At 54.2% G+C, this 19815-nt stretch overlaps 1 protein-coding gene across 2 annotated transcripts; it reads right to left on the reverse strand.

Annotated features, from left to right (window-relative positions):
- Positions 1-209: 209 nt before the first annotated feature.
- SYNDIG1L (synapse differentiation inducing 1 like) lies at positions 210-16686 on the reverse strand. 2 transcript variants are annotated; one of them, XM_054276011.1, is made up of 4 exons: positions 16589-16686; positions 4746-5187; positions 3392-3529; positions 210-1925 (listed from the first exon to the last, which is right to left on the reverse strand). In XM_054276011.1, exons 2-4 carry the CDS (start codon positions 5172-5174, stop codon positions 1767-1769), a joined length of 726 nt encoding a protein of 241 aa, XP_054131986.1. In that variant the 5' UTR covers positions 5175-5187; positions 16589-16686; the 3' UTR covers positions 210-1766. The 2 variants fall into 2 exon arrangements, with proteins under 2 accessions (XP_054131986.1, XP_054131987.1); XM_054276012.1 differs by having other exon boundaries at positions 4746-5283; positions 16601-16685.
- Between the last annotated feature and the right edge of the window lie 3129 nt (positions 16687-19815).

Below are 19815 nucleotides of genomic sequence, written 5' to 3' on the forward strand. Positions count from 1 at the left end.
GAAAAAAGCCTACATCACCATCCTGCTCTTGGTGGTATTTGCCCACTGTGATCTACACTGAAATACACCTTCCTCCAAGATACCCAGACACCAGCTAGATTATAACTTCCTTCAGGAACAGCATAAACACCTCCAGGTTTGAGTGAGTGCAGCACTCTTGTGAAGTTCATCTCTTTGATAGCCAGCTCCACATTATTACAAACAGAGTCTTTTCTCCTGCTTTTTTTATTAGTTCTTCCATGTTAAAAAACATAATGGGAACTTTCAGACCAGCTTCTGTACAGGTCTCTGATGCACTTCTCTCTTTTATGGCTCAAGTACAATGGCAATCGCAGACATTAACATGCTTCTTTAGGATGAAATGTACATTTGAATGGCACCCAGCTGGAGGAACATGCTGCATCTCTTGCAAAGCTGGCTGCAGCCTGCCCAGAAACTCTGGGAAGGGGGTGAGGGATGCCCAGAGCCTGCCTGCAGTCTCCTGCACATGGGGAAAGAGGCAACAGGAGAGCCAGAGAGAGGAGGATGGTCAAAGGTGGATGCTGGGGAGTGGGGGTGAGGCATGACTTTTAACTCCAGCCCTTTGGGGCAACCACTGCCTTCATACCCACTTCTGAAGCATTTCATGTGTTGCTGACAATATACAAATAAGCAAAAGTAAGATGTATGGCAGGGGGTGCTTGGTATTTCCTTGTTACCAGAGGCTTTTGGATGGATGGAGATACCTCTCTCCAAGGCATGGGAAGGAGTGTGTTGAGGTCACCCTGTGTCTCAGGCTCCTTCCATGTCTCCTCCTTCTCTGGATCTCATCCCCTCCCAAACAGCACTCCCACCCCAGATTCTGCAGGTTTGTCAGCCTTTTCTTCCCATCCCTCTTTGTGCGCAGGGCCCTGACCTAGCACAAGGAGTGGAATTCTTCAAGGCCAGCACGCCTCCCAGGAAACTTCTTAGGTAGAGATTTCCATTACAAAACTTTTGAGGGCCCAGCACTCTGGAACAGCAACCTTATGAGGGCTCTGACTTGGGATCATCATGGCAGTCACTATTAACACAGGGAAAACCTTGCTGTCTCTACCAGCTTGTGCCAACAACAGGAGAGATGGTGTGCAGCCACCAGCCTGCCTTCCTCCTCGGGATGTTCTCCCGTGGATCAGGGGTCTGTCTGTTTGCAGAGGGATGCAGAGAGCATGCCTGTTGGTCTTGTCCATGCTCTGTCCTCCTACTTCACTGCAGCTGAGGGGTCAGGCCACCCCATGGCACTGAAGTGGGAATCTTGTCCTCATCACAGGAGTCTGGAGACCCCACCAGGACTCTGGCCTCCTAGGAGAAGCAGCAGTCATTCCCTGGCACCATACCCCCTCTTCTCCCTGTGTGTACCCTTCACGGGCCAAGCCTGGGCAAGGGATGGATCTCCCAGCTGTGGGGCTGAGAGGGGAAGCTGTAGCCCCCGACTGGGGTGGTTGCACCAGCCCAGCAGCAGCGTGTGGTTTCTCTCCTGCACATCTTCCACCGGGCAAATGTGCTCCTCCTTGTCCCAGCAGCCAGGCTGGTGCTCAATTCCCTGTTGTTAGATGGTCACATGCCACAGCCTCAGGGAGAACAGGAATCCACTGTTTGTCTGCAAGAGGAAGAAACCTGCGCAGGACATCCATGCTGGGCCCTGCTGTGCAAGCAGCCCTCGCAGGCCCCGGTGCTCTGTGCTCCGCAGGAAAGCTCAATCCCAGCAGGGTCAGCAGCCAGGGATGGCAGTGACATGCAGGTGGCAGCTACACGTGGCCCCCTTTGGAGAGATAAGCAATCAGTGCTACCACCACGCCGATGTACACTCCCGTGCCAATGGTGATGGAGAGTGCCGCAAGGAACAGGGCTCGGCGGGAAGCTGAGCTGGCCAGGTGAAAATCTCCTTTGGAGACAGCCTTGCTGGTCTGGAAGGAGAAGAAATGCTTGTTGCTCACAGCTGTACCAACCTGGCCATAACCAGCATGCAGTTGTTTCAATTCTGAGTCAGTGCTTCTGGCCACTGCACCCCATGGAGGCTGGGAACAGACAGCAAGGTGGCTGAACTCTTGTGAGACCTCAGTGCATGGGGTGATGGCTGTGTGGTACTGACCAGACACCAGTGCACCCTATACAGAGCTGTAATGAGAACTGCCTAGGCTCAGGGAGCTGACTCTTGATGGCGTGATCTGTTGGTCCACCTGATTTTTCCTGCATGGGGCTTTTTCCTGCATGGGGTTTTCAGCTGAAGCCTATTTGCTTCTGAAGGGCTGATGAAACTAGCAGTGGAGACAGATCCTTATGTCTCTGGAAAAGGATGGCAACTTCCAGCTTCTCTGAGTGCTCAGGGCATATCCCAATATGCTCTTGTTACCTACTACTTGAGTTCAAGTTGCCAGGGGGGCATCAATGCACTCAATGTGCAAAGACACCAAACAAAGATATGGTCCGTGCCTCAGTGAGTGAACAAAGGGGGTGGTTATAGAAAATGGAGCTAGATATAAACTGCCCCACCTACATCACCACGTGGAGCGTGCACTGTGCTATCTTGCACTATGTGGAAAGTGTGAAATCAACTGCTCCTTGGGGTCCTAATCAATTAATGCTTCCCCTGCCTCTCACCAACTCTGTGCCAGAAACTCATGTAATATATTTTTCCACCTCTGTTCCTATCCTCTTGATTTAACTTCTAAATGCCTCCTCCCATCTATTCTTGGTACAGCAGCATCTATGCAAATGTGGAGTAAATCCTCTGGCTCTGCATGAATTATTCTGGGTCAACAGTAGTGTAAGTGAGCCCAGGCTCCAGACTAAGTCCTCAGGGACACAGCAGCTCCTGTGAGTGCTGCAGCCTGAGGGCCATTGCCTCTCCAGCCTCTGCCAGCCTGGCATTGGTCAGCCACTGTGCATCAGAAACGAGTGCAAGAGAGGAGCTGTAGTGTGATACAGACACCAAGCTCCCCTTTGCCTCCAGCCTCCAGAGCAGCCTGGCTCCTGTGGCATGAGCTGCCTCCGCCTGGGTCATGGTGTAGAACCTTCACATTACTGGAGACTGGGAGGACAGGTGGGAAAATGCCATTTTCCTGAACCTGGCTTGAGAGTGAGAAGCTGGGCAAGGGGCCAAGAGGAGCCCCAGTTCCATAAATAACAGCCAGAAAACCCAAAGGAAAAGCCTGACTTCTAGTAACCCACACCAGAACTGGAGGAGTTCCAACCCCACAACAATTGTGGAGACATCCAGGAGCACCCTTTGTGTCAACCCTCAGCGTGATGGCCATGGCACAGAGATGAGCCTTAGATTCAGAAAGGTGCTGGTCACTTCCATGGCAGCTAAGGCTTTCAGGGCCCTTGCTGTAACACTAGGCACGTGCAGGCAAGCAAAGGGATTCCTTACCCCTTGGGAGAAGTAGAAGGCAGCAATCCCCAGGGGCCAGAAGCAACAGAGCATGGAGAAAAGGGCCAAGCCCAAGTGGTCCCGAGGGGGCAGCATCAGGAAGTGATCCTCGCTTTCGCTGTCGCTGGAGGAGTCGCTCTGCAAAACCAGATGGATTCAGCACATGCCCACCTGCCCGTGACACTCTGCAGGCTACATCTCAGCACCCCGCCTCCCAGCTCCCCCTCTCTCCTGATCCCATCACATGTTCTCATACAATTCCCACGGGCACATTCAGGGAGTAAATTTCAGAAATATTTTAGACTCTTCAGCATGGTTTGATGAGGAACAACGTAGCTCAGCGAATTGGATTCTTGGCTCCCTGTCAGAGCAAATGCTGGGGGTCTGGGATTTCCCTGCATTAGAGAGAGTCTTAAACTGAAATATCTTCAGCTTTGGCAGAACTGACTGTTTGTCAGCTTAAACAAACTTAAACAGAGTGACTTATCCCCATTAGAGTCTAGGAGATCAATATCTTGCTAAACTAATTTAGGAAGCGAGGGAAAGCATTTGAAGTGGAGCCTCCGTTGCAGGGCAGCCTGCCCTGTCCCCTCAGTGAGTCACTGCTCAGTGGCTGTGGGGAGCCCTCTTGCCTTGGGGCACTGCTGGGCCAGCCTCAGAGCACCCTGCAGGCGATGTGTCCTGCTGGGGAAGGGACGCAGAGCTGGGGACATCCCTGCTGCCGTCTGAACAGGCTGCGTCACCCACGCCAAAAGAAGCAGAGCTGTGCTGGGTCATCAGGCAGCAGCTCCAGTGGGCTCTGGGACCCTCTCCCACCTCTCAGGATCCTGGATGATGTTTCCCAGCCTTGGCACCACTGTTCAAGCACAGCACAGCAAGGAGGCTGCTTTGTCAGCTCTCATTCTTCCTGTGCAGGATTCATCCTCTCTTTATATACATCTATAAAGCTTTCTCTCAGCTGCTGCCATCACACATGGGAATTTTGCTGTTATGCAAGAATTGCTTTCTCTTTAGCTCGAGTGCCCCAGCAGCAGCAGGCTGCCCTTCTCAAAGCATTCTCATTTCCCAAGGGTCCTGCAGAGACCCACATCCCTTTTGCTCCCAGCAGCAGGCAGCCAGGCTTCTCTTAGGGAAGCTGACTTCCTTCTGAGGTCAGCAGTGAGGAAAAAGGAGCAGAAATTATAAGGAGGAAGAAAAAATACTGGGTGCACAGGGAGGCTGGTAAGGCAGGAGACGGCAGGATTTGGGGGGGAGTTCCGGGTAAAGAAGGGAGAATAAATTATCAAGAATTTGAACCAATGTCCAGAAAGAATGAGCACAGGAGTTTAGTGCCATCCTACCTGTCCAAGCTCACCTCATACTCCTGGAGCTCCTCTTCCTCCACCTCGTAGGAAACAGTTTGGATACGGATGTCACTCTCTACCAGACAGGACCCTTGTGCCTCTTGCCCTTCAGGAGCTTCAGATGAAGACTCTTTGCTCTCTGTAAAAGTGGTCTCACAGCTTTCCATCTTGCTGTCCTTGGCCTTGAGGGCAGTCTCATCCTTCACGAGGATGAAGCTGGGGCCGTACAAAGCCTCAACAGCCAGCTGCAGGGAACTGGCATCCAGCAGCTGGTGAGTCCTGGCACCACCAGTGTTTTGGAATATGTAGGAATAGAGTTTCCCCTGGCAGCGATGGCTGGGGTAGTCCTGGCTGTGGTGCTGGTGGTAGGAATAGCTGCTGCCCAGGTGGCCATTGGGCTTGGCCAGGAGCGGGTTTTGGAGCTCACGCACGCTCTCCATGCTGCCGGCGGTGCTGGGGGGAGATCCTGCAGGAGCAGAGGGGTGGCAGGGAGCAGGCTGTTATTGCAGCAAGGCGAGGGAGCACAAAAGCACAGCCAATGTCAAGAGGCTAGTGGGAACAGAAAAAATTGGCAATACTGGAGGAAACAAGATCCCTCCCCACCTCTGCACAGCTTGAACGCTATCTCCCCAGGTGGCAGCAAGATAAGGATGCAACCCTGCAGTAAGGTTATCTGATTCAGGCTGGATTAGCATGAGGACTTGCTGTATCTATAATGCATCTTAAGTTGGCCATGTGCAGCCTGACAGGAAAGGACCTACTGCATCTTTTCTGCTGGTTCATAATGTGTGCTGTGACTGACAGCACAGAAGTAGATAAGAGACTGACAATCATTCAAGGAGCCTCCCTGACTCCCCAAAGCAGAGGGTTGCATGGTGAATTATATCCCACTGGACATTACACGTACACATAACTGGCTTTCAGGTGCATGGGAAGATCTGTAGGACTCATCCAAGCCTGAACTGGGGCTGAGGCAAGTGCAGTGAGCCACCAAGGGAAGCCAGGGGGCTGCTGTGAGGACACTGAGGTGGTGTTTAGGCTAAGATGGGACTGCTGGATGTTCAGCCAGCCGTGAGGAGGAACAGAAAGATGTGGACATTAAAGGGGAGACTCCATGGGGTTTGGTCATCACTTTGAAATGATGAAATTTTGAGTAAATGATCCATCACATCAAAGTGCTGTTTAAGCCAGCTCCACCCCTGGGTACAGCGGCAGCCAGACATCCTTGGCTCTGGGCCAGCAGCTTCAGAAAATGCTGAGTCCAGAGGAGATCCTCAGCTACAAATGCCAACATGGATTTCTTCCTCAGGGAAATTCACCTCCCTCTCCCTTCCTCCATTTCAGACTGCTGAGGGCTTGTACTGTTCTCATTTTTTTTCCCATGAAAATTTTTCAGATGAAATATTTCCACCCCTTTCCTTCAGAGGAGCATTTACTATTTTGGTTTCCCAACCCACCTTGGAACAAAGAAAAAGTGCAGTGAAATATCAGCATTCTCAGGAGAGAGAAACAGTTACTTTGCCCTCTTCACTCCCTGAGCCCCAGGTTCTACAATCTCTTTAGCATTTTCCCAGCTCCCAGACCATGCCACCTTATTGCCTTGCAACCTCAAATGTTCTTGTTCTCCTTGGAGACCTGGGTCACTGACTCCTCTGCAGGATGCTGTGCAGCAGGGTCACACTTCCTCCTGCTGTTAGAGTCCCTGAGGTGCACTAGGTTTTCTGATAGACAGCACATCATCTTGGCTTTAAGCCTCAAGAGGGAAATATAAACAGAGAAAATGAAGACTTCAGAAACTGAAAAGCCCAAGTGGTCCTGTTTCCTTGGCCAAACTCTTCCACACCAGGCAGATGGAGAGCCGTGCATGGTTTTAAATGGACCTGTCCATTGGCATTGTTTGGGCAGTGGTCATCACATTTTGGAAATCTGCTCAGGAAAATGGAACTGTTCAAAAGCCCTCTCATGCTGCTAAAACACTGTGCATTTTGGTGAATGCCCTTCACTTCTCCCTTCCTAAAACCATTCCCTGCCTTCCACAGTCTCCCACCTTACTTGTAAAGCTGGTAGTGGCTCGTGCAGCAGATGGCCATTAAGTATTTTCAAAATATTTAAGGGAGATGCATATTTATAGCAAAGATGGTTTTATTTTCTGCACAGACAAGCTCAAAGCTACATCCCAGTTTTCAGACAAGGAAACCACAACCCTCTTCTTTGCTTACCTTAACATGCAAATTAGATTTCTAATAAAATAACCCATTTTTTAACAAAACTGTAAGGAGAGTCACCAAGTGCCATTTGAGAGCAGCAGCCAAAGCAGGAGCCCAGCACCAGCGAGAGAAAATGGACAGTTTTAGTACAGCGTCCATGCCTTATTTCAAGAAATGATTCTGGCAGCAAGCTAGGGTAGGAAGGAATGGGATCTTGCTGAGAACTGCTGAAGGGAGCCAGTGCCAAATGTGCCGAGGAACACCAGCAGAGGGACCCGGGCACGGTGCTGCCCGTGTGGAGCCGGCTGTGCTGCCCATGGCCCTCAGCAGCAAGCGGGAGAAGGAGCAGAGCTGCTCAGAAAAAACACACACTCACAGCAACCAGCACTGGGAAACGGAGAGTGGGAGGGGGAAAGAAGGGAAAGGAGCTGGAAGGAATTGGAAACCTAAAAGGCAGTTTGGGAGGTGCAGGGAAGCAGTGTGGGAGGAGCGCATCTGTGCAGCTGGACTGCTGCTGGACGTGCACTCTGTTGGGTCCCAGAGGATGCTAGAAGGGCTAGTGGGAGATGTCTCACTGACCTGGGCTCTGGGGAAGAGGCAGCAAGGGCTTGCAGGCAGCAAATGTCCAAGGCTGAACATACCTTGGAAAAGTAAGAGTCAAAAGAAATCACAGGAAAAAACTCCTCAAGTATGAGGAAGTCTGTGAATGTGGGCTGGGCAGGGCTGAGGCTTCATCCCAAGGAAGTGGAGTGAGCTCAAACCTTTCTGGTCCCTCAGATTGTCCTGGAGCTGTCCTTAGAGCAGAGCCAGGATCTTGGAGCTGCTGCACAAAGCATGGACAGGGCAGGGACACAGCTAGAAGGCTTTAGCCTGTGCTAGTCCTAAACCCTCTGGAATGAAAAAAGATTTACCTGTACTAAAGTCTCATTTCCTTGCTGCCTTCCACTCCTGGGAGTTGGGGATCATGCTTTCCCTGGGAGACTGCAGGGACAAGGGAAAAGGGCAGAAGAAAATCTCACAGACCTTCTGATAAATGAGCAAAGGAGCCACCAACTGCAGCCTTTGTGCCCAGTCCTGGCATTTGCCAGCAGTGGGGAGGGGACAATGAGGGCCAGTGTCACAGCACGCTGACAGCAGTGTGCTCAGCCCTGCTGGAGAGCAGCCAGGCTGAAACCTTCCTCTCCAACAATGGTGAAGTGTGAAAGGGCGCCAGTACCAGAGGGGTTAGAGATGCTTCCCCCTCCTCAGTCACCAGGATCAGCACATCACACAGAGGCTGTGTGCACAATGGTCTGGTTTGCAGGTGCTGACCAGGACCATCAAGCCTCTAGAGATGACATTAGAGAGGGAATGGCAGGGAGGGTGAGGCCCAGGCCTGCATGCACATGTGCAGGGAAGGAGAGAGTCAGACCAGCCCTGCAGCTGTCCCCAAACCCCACTTGGGTTATCTGAATCCTACAGGGAATTTAGCTACATAGAGACTTAAAAAAGGAAGCCTAGTAATAAAATAAGCCTGGTGAGAAAGAAAGCCTGTTAATAACCAAGCTTGGGGAAAGAGGAGTGAAGTCAGAAGATAAAAACAAGAACACAGTAAAAGACAAAATTGTCAAAGAGTGGCCATTGATTGCCAGCAAGCCTGGATAGCATCCATCAGCCCCATAGGGCTGCTCTGGGCTGTACTGGCAGCAGGCAATGGAGGTGAGATGCTGCTGAGTGCATGGGGGGATGCACACACACAGATGTGCTGCACAGGAGGATGCACACACACACAGATGTGCTGCTGGGTGCATGGGGGGATGCACACACACAGAGATGTGCTGCTGGGTGCACAGGAGGATGCACACACACAGATGTGCTGCACAGGAGGATGCACACACACAGATGTGCTGCTGGGTGCACAGGAGGATGCACACACAAGCATCCACACACAGCCTGGGCACACCTGGGAGGAGGCAGCCCGCGGTGCCCTAGTTGAGCTGAACCATTGCTGCGGCTCTGCTGCTGCCTGACAGCTGCTGGCTCCCTCTGAACTGCCTCCCCCTGAGCTCGGCTGCTCCTGTAACCAGCTGCCTGAGCGGGTCCCCACACTCCCCAGCAGCCCCCAGCAGAGTGGGGAATGCACAGCTGTGTTGTGCACTCTCAGCTTCTTAAGGCAAGTGCTGGGTAAAATGAGCCAAAATAAGGCACGAAAATAAAGAGGTAGCAAATTTAGCTTTGTATTTCACAGATCTCACCTCCACGCCACATCCCCTGTGGCAGTTCTCAGAGGGACCCTTGGCACAGATGCCGGCTATGATAAGCCAGCTAATGATGAATTAAGTAGCTGTTCCAGGAATCAATCATCGTTTAATTGCCCTGTCAAGCAAACACTCTGCCTTGCTTCCCGGGCTCATTAGCAGGTTGTGGCTGTGGTGCATGTCCCCAGACTCCAGAGTGAGAAGGTTAGCCCACCCTGGCTGAAGGCTTTCCCCTTGGGACAGCACCAGGGGAGGTCGGTGCCCTCGGGCATTGGTGTCCCGCTGCACTGCCATGCCCTGGCTGGTCTGAGGGCAGGGGACAGCGTGAATGCCTGGTCCTGATCCAGCTGATGATAAGCAGCACCGTGGCCAGGTACAGCTGCCATAGCCCCAGGACAGATGTGGACCCACTCCTGATGGAGGAGGAAAGCATAGGAGATTTGTTGAGCACCTGTCCCTGGGCCCAGACCTTCCTAGAAGCCATCAGGAGGTGCTTTGGATCTTCTAAGCAGAGGCCCAGGTCCAGTCAGGACAGAGTACCTCCGCCCCAGGGCATCCGAGCTTGTGATTCTGCTGAAGAGAAAACCATCTCACAAGAGCTGCTGAGGCACAGCATTGCCTGGGCAGCTGTCATTTTGGGAAGGGGGGGAAGGCATGGCTGTGAGAGCTCATGGACAATGTGTCTGGCAGCAGTGGCCCAAGCCCCCTCTCAGCCCTGTGCAGCAGCATGGATCCCTGGCATGTCCAGCCCTGAGCCCTGCAGGGTGAACCACAGCTCAAGGGGAGAAGGAAGTGCTTCCATCAGCCCCACAGACATGACTGCAGAAAGCAGTTTGGCTCCAGTCAGCACTGAAGCACTCCCATGGCTGCTCGTCTGACCCCGCTGCTCCTGGCCTGGGCACAGCACAGGTGTGTACATTGAGGGGCTGCTCATCCCCGGGGTGTAACAAAGCCTCCACCAGTCCTGGGATGCTGTGGCATCAGGTGAGGTGGGCTGGGGGCTGGAAAGGTCAGGGGGGTGATGTGCGGCAGGCAGATCTCAGTGTGGGGCAGGAGGGAAGGGTGGTGAGACATGATGGTCCCCATGGGGCTGGCAGAGATGGTACCCAGAGAAACAAAAGAGCACAGCAGGGAGAGCAGTGGGAAGGGAAATGGTGGGCAAGAGGCATGGGGCAGGGGAAGCAAAGTGACATCTGAGCCAGGCAGAGAGGAACTCTGGTCACAAACATGGAGAAGAAAAGGACTATGAAGCTGCTGGAGGGGAAAGAGCTGGTGAGGACCAGGAGGGAAGGAAGAAGGTGACACAAAGCCTGGACTTGGATTAGAGAGAGGATAGCTGAGGCATTTGTGATGTAGAGAATCCGACTCACACCTTTGATGCAGCTGGTTTGATAGAGCTGGAAAGGAGTGAATAAAGTGCTTGTTCTGATCTCCTACAGGTGGAAAGCCAGTACCAAAGGGCTGCTGGCTCCAACAGAGACTAAATTGCTCTGAGAATTGGGATGCCATGGGCTGCTTTTCAAGGATCACAAGTCAAATTGGGCAATTTCCAGGTGGAAACCGGGTCTTTATTGTCTCTGATAGAAACGTTTCTCTGCGGCAGTGTTCTGACCCAGCTATGCTCAGAACTGAGGTCCTGCTCCTGATGGTAGGGAGCAGCAAATCCATCCCTGGGGCTGGCAGGGAAGAGCTGGACTGGTTTTGGAGAAGCCGTTCCAGGGGCTCTCCAGGGCTGGGGCTCCCACCCCTCCCTGTCCCCAGCTCTGGTGGGGACACGCTGCCGGTGGGCATCCCATCAACAGGGGAGCACCGGAAACGCCATCGCCTCCGGGCAGCATTCCCACAACACCCGCCTTCACCCCGGCCGTGCCTGCACGCACACGGGCTGTGAGGCGCCCCAGCGCGGTCCTGGCTGCCGCGTCCCCCGCCCCGGCCGCGTCCGGCGCTCGCCAGGCGGCCACCAGGTGTCCCCGGAGCGCCGCGCAGCGCCCACCGCACAGCCCCGCACCGACAGCATCGTACCAACAGCACAGCCCCGCACAGCCCCGCACCAACAGCATCGTACCAACAGCCCAGCCCCGCACAGCCCCGCACCAACAGCATCGTACCAACAGCACAGCACAGCCCCGCACCGACAGCATCGTACCAACAGCCCAGCCCCGCACAGCCCCGCACCAACAGCATCGTACCAACAGCACAGCCCCGCACCGACAGCACAGCACCAACAGTCCCGCACCCCCCTAGGAGTCCCGCACATCCCGCACATCCCGCACCGCCCCGGCCGCTCCCGACCCCCAGCGCAGCGAGGCCGGGCCGGCGGCTGCGGGCACAGCCGGGGTCCGGTGCCGGTGTGCCCCGATCTCTGGGACGGCTACGGCGGCCCAGCGCCCCACGGCTGGCTCTGGCTCGTCCAGCGAGGGCACGGAGCCGGCCCGGGGCTCAGCCAGCCGGCCGGGCTGCGCCCCGCCGTGCCCCTCGGGCACCAGAGGTACGGGAAGGGCTCATCGAGCCGGCGACGCGGGAAGAAGGAAGCATGGATGGTGATGGAAATAAAGCACATGGTGGTGTGGGTGGTTAGGTGTAAAATTAGCAGGTTTGGACTCTCTCGGCATGGCCTGTTTTAAGCAGGAGACGCAAACAAGTAAATAAGGTGCTGTCGGAAGTTTCTGCAGGCTGTTCTGTGTACGTGGGACCGGGGGGAGAGCAGGCAGGGTTGGGGCTGCTCCTGCGGCTGGTCCGGAGCTGCAGGGCAGCAGGGTGGCCGTGGGGTGCCCAGCCGAGGCACAGCAGAGTGGGTGACCTGACTGGCAGCACTGGGCCAGGGAAGTGGACCAGGGCAGGATCAGGGATGGGCAAGTTCTGACATTCCAACAGCCACAGCGGGACAGTCCTGAGCCTCAGAGCACTCCTGATGGGTTTGCATCCAAACAAACAGCAGCTCTGCAGCACCCTCAAAAAGAAGCCCCTGTGAGGGGCTTAAAAGGGGCACATGACACCAAACAAAGCTGATGGATTGCTTTCACCAGAGGCTTCTTCACTTTCCTGTATGGGGACCCAGCAGGGTTGCTGGGAGGCAGTGGGGGTCAGGGCAATGACTCCCAGGTGTGGTTGCTGCTGGGCCTGTCAGCATCTCCTGCCTTTTGAGGCATTAGCCAGTGAAGACAGTTTTGGAGGCTGTTGGGATTTCACTTCTCATCTGAGCCAAAAAATACCAGTTGAGGGTGAGAGGAGACTGATTCCCCTGCCTGCTACAGCATCTAAATCACTGTCCTGGAGAAACATGAGCTCAGACTGGGTTTGGGATTCAACATTCTCTTTCTCAGCTCAGGACCACCCTAAGGAATCACACTGAGACTGCTGTCTGAGGAGAGGGGCATTGGCATTCTGCCCTCAGTGTAGAAAACCTACTTAGAAAGATCCATGTATGCAGAGGCACTGAGAGCCAAACTCACTGACACCTGGGCTCCAATGCCTCCAGCACAGAGGCAGCCCAGCCCCTTGGCCCAGATCAGGCTCCTTGCTCAGAGTGCCCAAAGGGACAGCAAATATCCCACTGGACTGATCACAGAGGTCCTTCAAGATGTGTTTACTATAAAGACACTCTCTCTCTGCTGCAGGAAGATGCACAGAAGCTCTTGCTGGCAGATTGTAATTTTGCTCATGGCTGATTTTCCTCTGCTAATGACTACAGTCCTCGATTTCACATCAGGTTTTCTCCATCACTATTTATACCCAGTATTGAACTGAACACAATGGTTATCCTAAATGGCTCCATGCTCTTCTCCAAGTAGGCACTTTTACCCAGACCCTTTTCTCCAGTCCCATCATCTCTGCTTCAAGGCTCTCCTGCTCATGAGGTCCCACAGGCCATTCATGGCTGCTGTTACTACGGGACCCTGCACCCCACCGTCCCCAGAGAGCACTCTGAGAGCATCAGTGCCCTGTGCTGGAGCAGACCTGTGCCTCATGCTCCCCTCCAGCCGTGTTCCCCTTTGCCCTGCAGCCCAGCCTGGGACCACGTGCAGGTCTGCATCCCAGGGATGATCTCCCTCCAACATCCCTGCACCCAGCACATCAGTGCTCAGGCAGATGGGACATGCCTTTCTTCCTGGTGAGACTTGCACCATCCAAGACCAAAACGGGGACAGGGACGCAGCACTCAAGGTGGCAGCAGTTGTTGGGGGCACAGAAAGATGTCCTTCCCTTCACAGCTGTGCCTTGCTGATAGAGCAGCTTAGCCACAGCACCTAACTCCATGCTCACATCTCCCTGAAAATCCCCCTGTTATCAACTGAAGCTGGCAATGCAAAGCGTCTGTTAAGGACTGCTCATTTGTCTCTGTTCAGAACACATCCGTACTCAAATGATTCATTAGCACCCTGAAGGCTGGTGCATGCAGCACCCTCCTCTCCCCACTGCCCTGTTTATTTTATCCATGTCTCCCTGCCTCAGCACAGGGTTATTTCCACCTTGCTTACTGTGTCCTGATTCTCCTGGGGATTCACAAGGCTCCTCTGTGGTTCAGATGTTTAATTCATCTGCCAATGATCTGCTCTCTCTTTAAAAGTGAACTTAAGTTGTGGAGATGACACTTTTCTAGCTTACTTTTCCAAGTCCTAAGTTTCCAGTTATCAGCAGTAAGATGATTTCCTGGCCCAGCAAATAAGTGGATAGCTGTCTCCCCATCTGGCAAACATCTGCAGGCCCAGACAAACTTCAAGGTGTTAAAATTATTACTAGGGTCAAAAAGTGCAATCCAAACCAGATGTTGAGACTCTTCCATATTCCAAAATTCCATATTGCCAAAGAATACTCAAGTGGAGATGTGCCCTCTGAGTCTGAGGAGGGGCAGTTCACACTGGTTTATTCTATTGTCAGGAATATAATGAGAGGAAAGGCAGAAGCTGCCCCCAGCCATCCCACAACCCTTGTCCGTCCCACAGTATCAGACTCCAGGATGATGCAGAGGATAGTGCTAAATTTTCTTCCATATAATATGGAAACAAAGCTGTTACAAAACAATATCACATTTTCTTTTCCATGACCTGGTCAAGTTGCCTTGCTGATGCTCCTCTGGACTGCTCCTTCATTTGCTGTGTGGATGTTTTCCATTTCCTCCTGGGCCATTTCTCATCCCAGCCCATGACACCACCCCCTGGGAGAGGACTCAGCTTGCTTCTTGCACCCATCCAGCATCACAGTGTGTTGAAAGGGGCAGCTGTGTACGGAGTGAGCTGCGCTGTTGGTCCTGCGTGGGCTGAGAGAGGACATTCTGCTCGTGGTGCTTCCCTCCCAGCATGTTCATGCTGGGTGGGGACCCTCTTGTCCTTCCATGCCTCCATGGAAGCCATGGAGAGTGGGAAGGATTTGCAGAGAAAGCTCTGCCCAGCTCAGGAGCAGCATCAGTGTGGCTGTCACACGTGGCATTGAATCTCTGATGTGCCTTGGGCCAGTTTTTCACACCAGCTGTTGAGCTTCCAGACACATAGCTTGGGGACAAATCCTGCAACCAGCTCTGGTTTTCAAAACATATCTGAAGTGTTTTACTCTAGAAGGAAGCTGGTTTAAGTGATGCACCCAAGAAACACTGGGGATCATTGTAGCCTTCCCTTCCAGGCTGAGCAAAGTGTTTGGCTTGCTGACTTTTTCACTTGACACAGAAACAGCCACAGAAGGACAATTTGGAGGAAACCTGTAACGGAATTTTTTCCCTCTCTAATGCTGTGCCTTGGCCCTTCACTCAGAAAAGCCAATCATTTGCCCATCTCCAGCTCTACAAATAGAGAAAATCTGTCTAAAGATGTTGCCTGAAATTACCACCCTGAAAGCAGCAATGGAGTTGCATCTCCTGCAAGTGATACCTGCCAGTCAAGGCTCAGGTCCAGAACTTCAGAAAATAGGCAGGAAAAGGGGGGCAGAAAAGTCAGAGCTTTGTATTACCTATAGTGAAGTCAAAGATGGTCCTGGGAAGATGTGAGTACATCCCAACACAAGCACAGGGGCTGTGAGGGGGGCAGACAAACCAAAATGGCCTGAAGTGCCCATGCCCATGCCAGGGCCCCACAGACCGCTCTGCCATAATCTCCTGGGTTAGGCAGGATTGGCCTTTTTGGGGCTTGCTCCAGGGAGCTTGTAGGTGGTAGAGGGAGATTTTAAGGGCCAATTATTTTTCTGATTACTTGGTCACTTCTCTGCGAGTGATGGTGACGTCTGCAGGCTGGGCTGAGGGCAGGAAGGAGTTGGGTACCATGCAAAAGCAGGGATCTGCTGTACAAATTCTCTGTGCTAGAGCTGCAGCAAATTACTCATCCTTTAATAATGGTGTTTATTACCTGCCTCTGACGGTGGCTCAGGGAGACAAAGTGAAGTGGATTCAGCTCCCCAAAGCTTGAGCTCTGCCAGCTGTTTTTATGACACAAGAAACTTTTGCCAGAGAAATGCAGTCACTGCATTTTGACTCGGGTAATTTCTTCTCTTGACAATCTACAAAGTAACCAGCAACTATCCCTCAGAGACCAAAGCTATTTTTTTTTCCTTGCGGGTGGCAGGCAGGCTCAGACCCCACTTCTCTGGTTTCCCCTGGTATTTATATAGTGCTACCTTCCTCCTGGGAAAAAGGTTTTTACTGGTGGCAGATCCAAGCTAAATGAAAGGGGAATTTATCTTTTTCAGAAGCAAAGAAAGCAGCCCAGTAAAATGGGTCTGGGAGAGCAGCATGGCTTTTGTGAAACCCGCAGCAGCTTCGGAGAAGGAATTATAAACAGGCACTGGGTAGAGAAGGAAAGTGCTTCCCATTGAAACTCCTGAACGAGTGGCTTTTTTCCCCAGACACAAAATGGGAGGTCATCCTCAGGGCTACAGGGAGATGGGGGATGCAGCTCAGGGAAGTCGTGTGGCTGGCACAAGTCACGGCACCCTCAGCAGCGGTGTGTGCCGGGGTCCCCGGGCTGCTCCCCTGCCCATCCCGCCCATGGCCGGCACTGGCGCGGCTCCCGCCGGCTGCTCTTCTGCTCAGGCTTCTCAGAAGAACAAAACCACCCCCAAACTTCAGCCGGCGGCTGAGCTGCCACCCGGGGAGGGAGTCCTGAAGGCAGCCTGGGTCCAAGGTGTCATTGCAATTGCTCCGACATATCTGGCCTCCAAAACTTTGGTTGAAATCCTTACATTTTGGCCACCCCAGAGCCTCTGACGAGGTAATTTGTCCTGATTGTACCTTTCATTTTTACATCCCCCAAGGTATTTTCTGACCCCCCGGCGCCAAGTCGAGCCCGGCGCGGGGCCGCCTTTCCCTGGGGACGCGCTGCCATCCCACCGGAGCAGCCTGGGCACGCTGGGGACGAGCTCCGGGACCCCCCGGGATCGCCGGCCGGCCCGGGGGCCAGCGGGGGTGCCCCCACCCGAGAGCCGTACGCGGGTCCTTACCTGCGTGCCGAGGGAGGGCTCACCCGCCAAGTTGGAGCGCCGGCGGCGGGAGCGGAGAGGCGGCGGCGGGCATGACGGCGGCCGGCAGCGCTCGGCGGCCCCGCCGCGGCCTGTGGCCGGGTGGGCGGCCCTGCGGCGGGCCGGGCCGCGGCCGGGGAGCGGCGGGAGCGGCGGGAGCGCGGAGCCCCGGGCGGTGCGCGGGGCGCGGAGCGGGGCGCGGCGGGGCCGGCGGGAGCGGCGGCGGCCGGAGCCGCTGCACCTCCGCAGAGCCGCGCTCGATCGGCGCCGCTGCGATCAGCGGCTCGAAGGCTGGCCGAGGGGAGCCGCGCCGCTGCTCCCGACGTGACTGCTTCTGCTGCCTCCGAGAGCACGGCACAAACTCTCGCCTTTCTCTCCGGATCGCTGCATTTCCCAGGGCACAGCCCTTCCCACTCCCCCAGCGAGGGAAAGACCCGGTGCCAGCGAGCAGAGTTTAAAGGAAAAGGATAAAAGCGATTTCTCGCTGCCCGAGCCGGTGCTGCGGAGACCGGCAGCCCGGCCTGGGGGCTGCACCCCAGGGACAGCAGCTCGTTTGCTGGCTCAGTCAGGTATTTTTCTGCCCTGCTCCGTAAGAATCAGGGTGGCAGGCTGATTCCCTCCACACACATCTGGGCATCGCTCCGATTGCTGGAGGTAACCCGGGTTTGCACCGGCACGAGTCAAGACCACAGCCTCACCAGCCCATTCTCCCCGAGCCCCTTTCCCCCGCTCCTCCAAATGTCCCGGGGAGCTCGTGATGCTCCCTCACGTTTCGGCAGCTCCCTGAGCCCTGTACCGATGCCCTGCTGTTCCTTAACTCCCCAGATGTCCCCCTAATGGTTTTCCCCACCTCAGGACCTCCCAGCCCCGAGACGGCTGTTGGCAGACACACACTCGGCTGGAGCCTGGTCTGGCCACAGCGACCTGCTCGAGCGGCAGAGAGCCGCCCGCCTTCAGCATCCTCAGCGCTGCTGTGCCACCAGCAGCCCGTGACACGTGTGCCTCAGCCGCCCTGGCCACCGGCAGTGCTGCCCGGCTGTCACCCTCTGCAGCCCATGGTCAGGCTCCCGTGGGGCTGTGCTGTGTCTTCTCAGCATAACCCGACTTTCTGAAGGTCCGGGCTTGTCTCTGACACCTCCCAGCTTCTTCCAGGAGCTGAACTGCCAGCTGACGGGCTACGTACCATGGCAGCTGGGGCTCATGGTCCCATTACCCGAGGGGCTGGGGCACTGGCTAGGGAAGGAGATGGGCAGGGCAGCCTCCCCTCTGCTCCAGCTCTCTCAGATAGCTGCACACCTGTCCAGCAGCAGCAGAGACACCCTTTTGAAAAGCTAAAAGCACTGAATTACATGGGCTAACAACAGGTCTGAAATGCTTGTGTTCTCTAAAGAAGCAGTGACAGGTGGCCAGCTTTCCCTCCCTGGGGGTAATATCTGTGTCACACTGCTGGCAACTCCAGCAGGTCTGGGGAGGTTTGAGTCCAGAGAATGCAAGCCCCAGGCTGGGGGCCTCAGCAGGGAAGCTGTCTTTGAGGATGTCAGCCAGAGCACACAGGCTGCTGCTATGAGCAGAGTGATCTTCAGATCCCTGTGGCCAGCCACAGCCAGCACACTTTGAGGGGAATCTAAGAAGGAAATAGTTGTCCCCATGTCCCTAGGGAGCAGGACAGACAGGAAAGGGCTAGGGGAGAAGTAAGGAAGTCATGCATCTCTGCCGTTATAGGTCTGTCAATCCAGATTAGAAGAATGCTTTGAAAGTGGTGTCCAAAATGTGACTTGGGACACAGGAACAGAGCAGATGACTTGTAGGGGTTCCTTCAGCCCTGCTGACTCCAACTCCAAAGCAAAGTCCCAGCAGGTGTGATGTAAAGCTCTGGCTGTGCACACCTCAAGATACAGTGTGGGAGTGGGGTGAGCTGCAGCCCTGTGAGGAAGCAGGGGAGTCAGTGGGACTTGATGTGTCACACGGGTGGGAACAAAGAGGTTTGGTGACAGTCACCTTCCCTGGAACAAAGTCCCCATAAGGTCCCTGCTCACATCCTTGGGAGCTCGTGGGGATGCAGTGACCACTGACTGCCTCCTTCCCAGTCCTGCTGTTTGCCTCAGTTATGAGATCCCATGCAGCCCTGTCCAGCCAGCATGGGGTAAGTAAAGGCAAAGAGGCCCCATTCCTCAAGGACAGCCTCTTGGAAAGGATGGAGAGGCTGTGGAGCGATAGGGAAGCAGGACATGCTCAAACCCCCATCTCTCCCTGTCCTGGGGGAGCATGAAAGAAAAACTCAATTGCTGGATGAAGCATCCTGATCCTCTTGCTGAGGCCCAGAGAGCTTTGCTGGCTTTTCCACACACAGGAGGCTGGGAGCATGGAGGATGGCTCCCAGGGGCATCACTGCCACCATGGTGTGCATGGTCACCTCCACCACAGCATCCCTGCACAGTTCTGGCCAGCTCCTTCCATCAGCTGGGGATGGCTGCTCCATCCTTCACCAGAGCCACGCATATCCCTGGACTAATGTGCAGGTGCAGCAGTTGCCTGGCCAGGCAGAAGATCAGCCCTCACCAGCTTTTACAGATACACTGCTTAGCAGCAGAGCTGCAGCACTGGTTCTCCTGCTTGAACAATGAGAAGGGGACATTAGCATCCCAAATCAAAGCCTCTCTGACCTCGGGTGGCTCTGAGAGAAATGTATGCATACACAGATATGTACATGCTTGTGGAGGTATGGGAAAATCAGCCTAAATGATGTGGTTTGGGGCTTTGCTTTTATAACCATAGCCATTGAGTCCAGATCAGAGATGGGCAGTGTCCCTGGGAGGTGACATGAGGCAAGAGGCTGTGTGACCTAGAAGAGTCAGCCAGAGATAAAACACTTCTGGGGCACTGAGGATAAGCTGCCAGTTGGAAACTTTCCTGCCCAGAAAAAGAAAAGGGACAGACTGAAGGGAATGTAGCAAAATGCGCAGGGCCTCCCACTCCACTGAAACTTCTTGTTGTATTTATGCATCCACTGGGATGCATGAAATGAAAATGGATATCAAAATGGCCCTTTGCTCTCGGCTGCAAGGGAGACTCTGTTGAGAACCCATCCAACAGAAGAAAATGAGATCTCATTACATTAAATATTAGCTGATGCACTATCCCGTTGGACTTGTTATACAATCCAAATGATGCACCTCTTCAAAAAATAATTAGAAAAA

This window comes from Melozone crissalis, unplaced genomic scaffold (assembly GCF_028551555.1).
Source record: "Melozone crissalis strain CALT ecotype California unplaced genomic scaffold, PUWL_Pcris_2 ptg000018l_1, whole genome shotgun sequence".
NCBI lineage: Eukaryota > Metazoa > Chordata > Aves > Passeriformes > Passerellidae > Melozone > Melozone crissalis.

What these genes read in the sequence shown, in the direction of transcription:
- SYNDIG1L (XM_054276011.1), bottom strand. Translation starts at nt 5,174, where the DNA reads ATGGAGAGCGTGCGTGAGCTCCAAAACCCGCTCCTGGCCAAGCCCAAT. An exon ending in AGGAGCTCCAGGAGTATGAG is followed by an intron (nt 3,530 to 4,745) that starts GTGAGCTTGGAC and finishes CTGGTTTTGCAG; the next exon opens with AGCGACTCCTCCAGCGACAG. An exon ending in CCTTCTACTTCTCCCAAGGG is followed by an intron (nt 1,926 to 3,391) that starts GTAAGGAATCCC and finishes TTCTCCTTCCAG; the next exon opens with ACCAGCAAGGCTGTCTCCAA.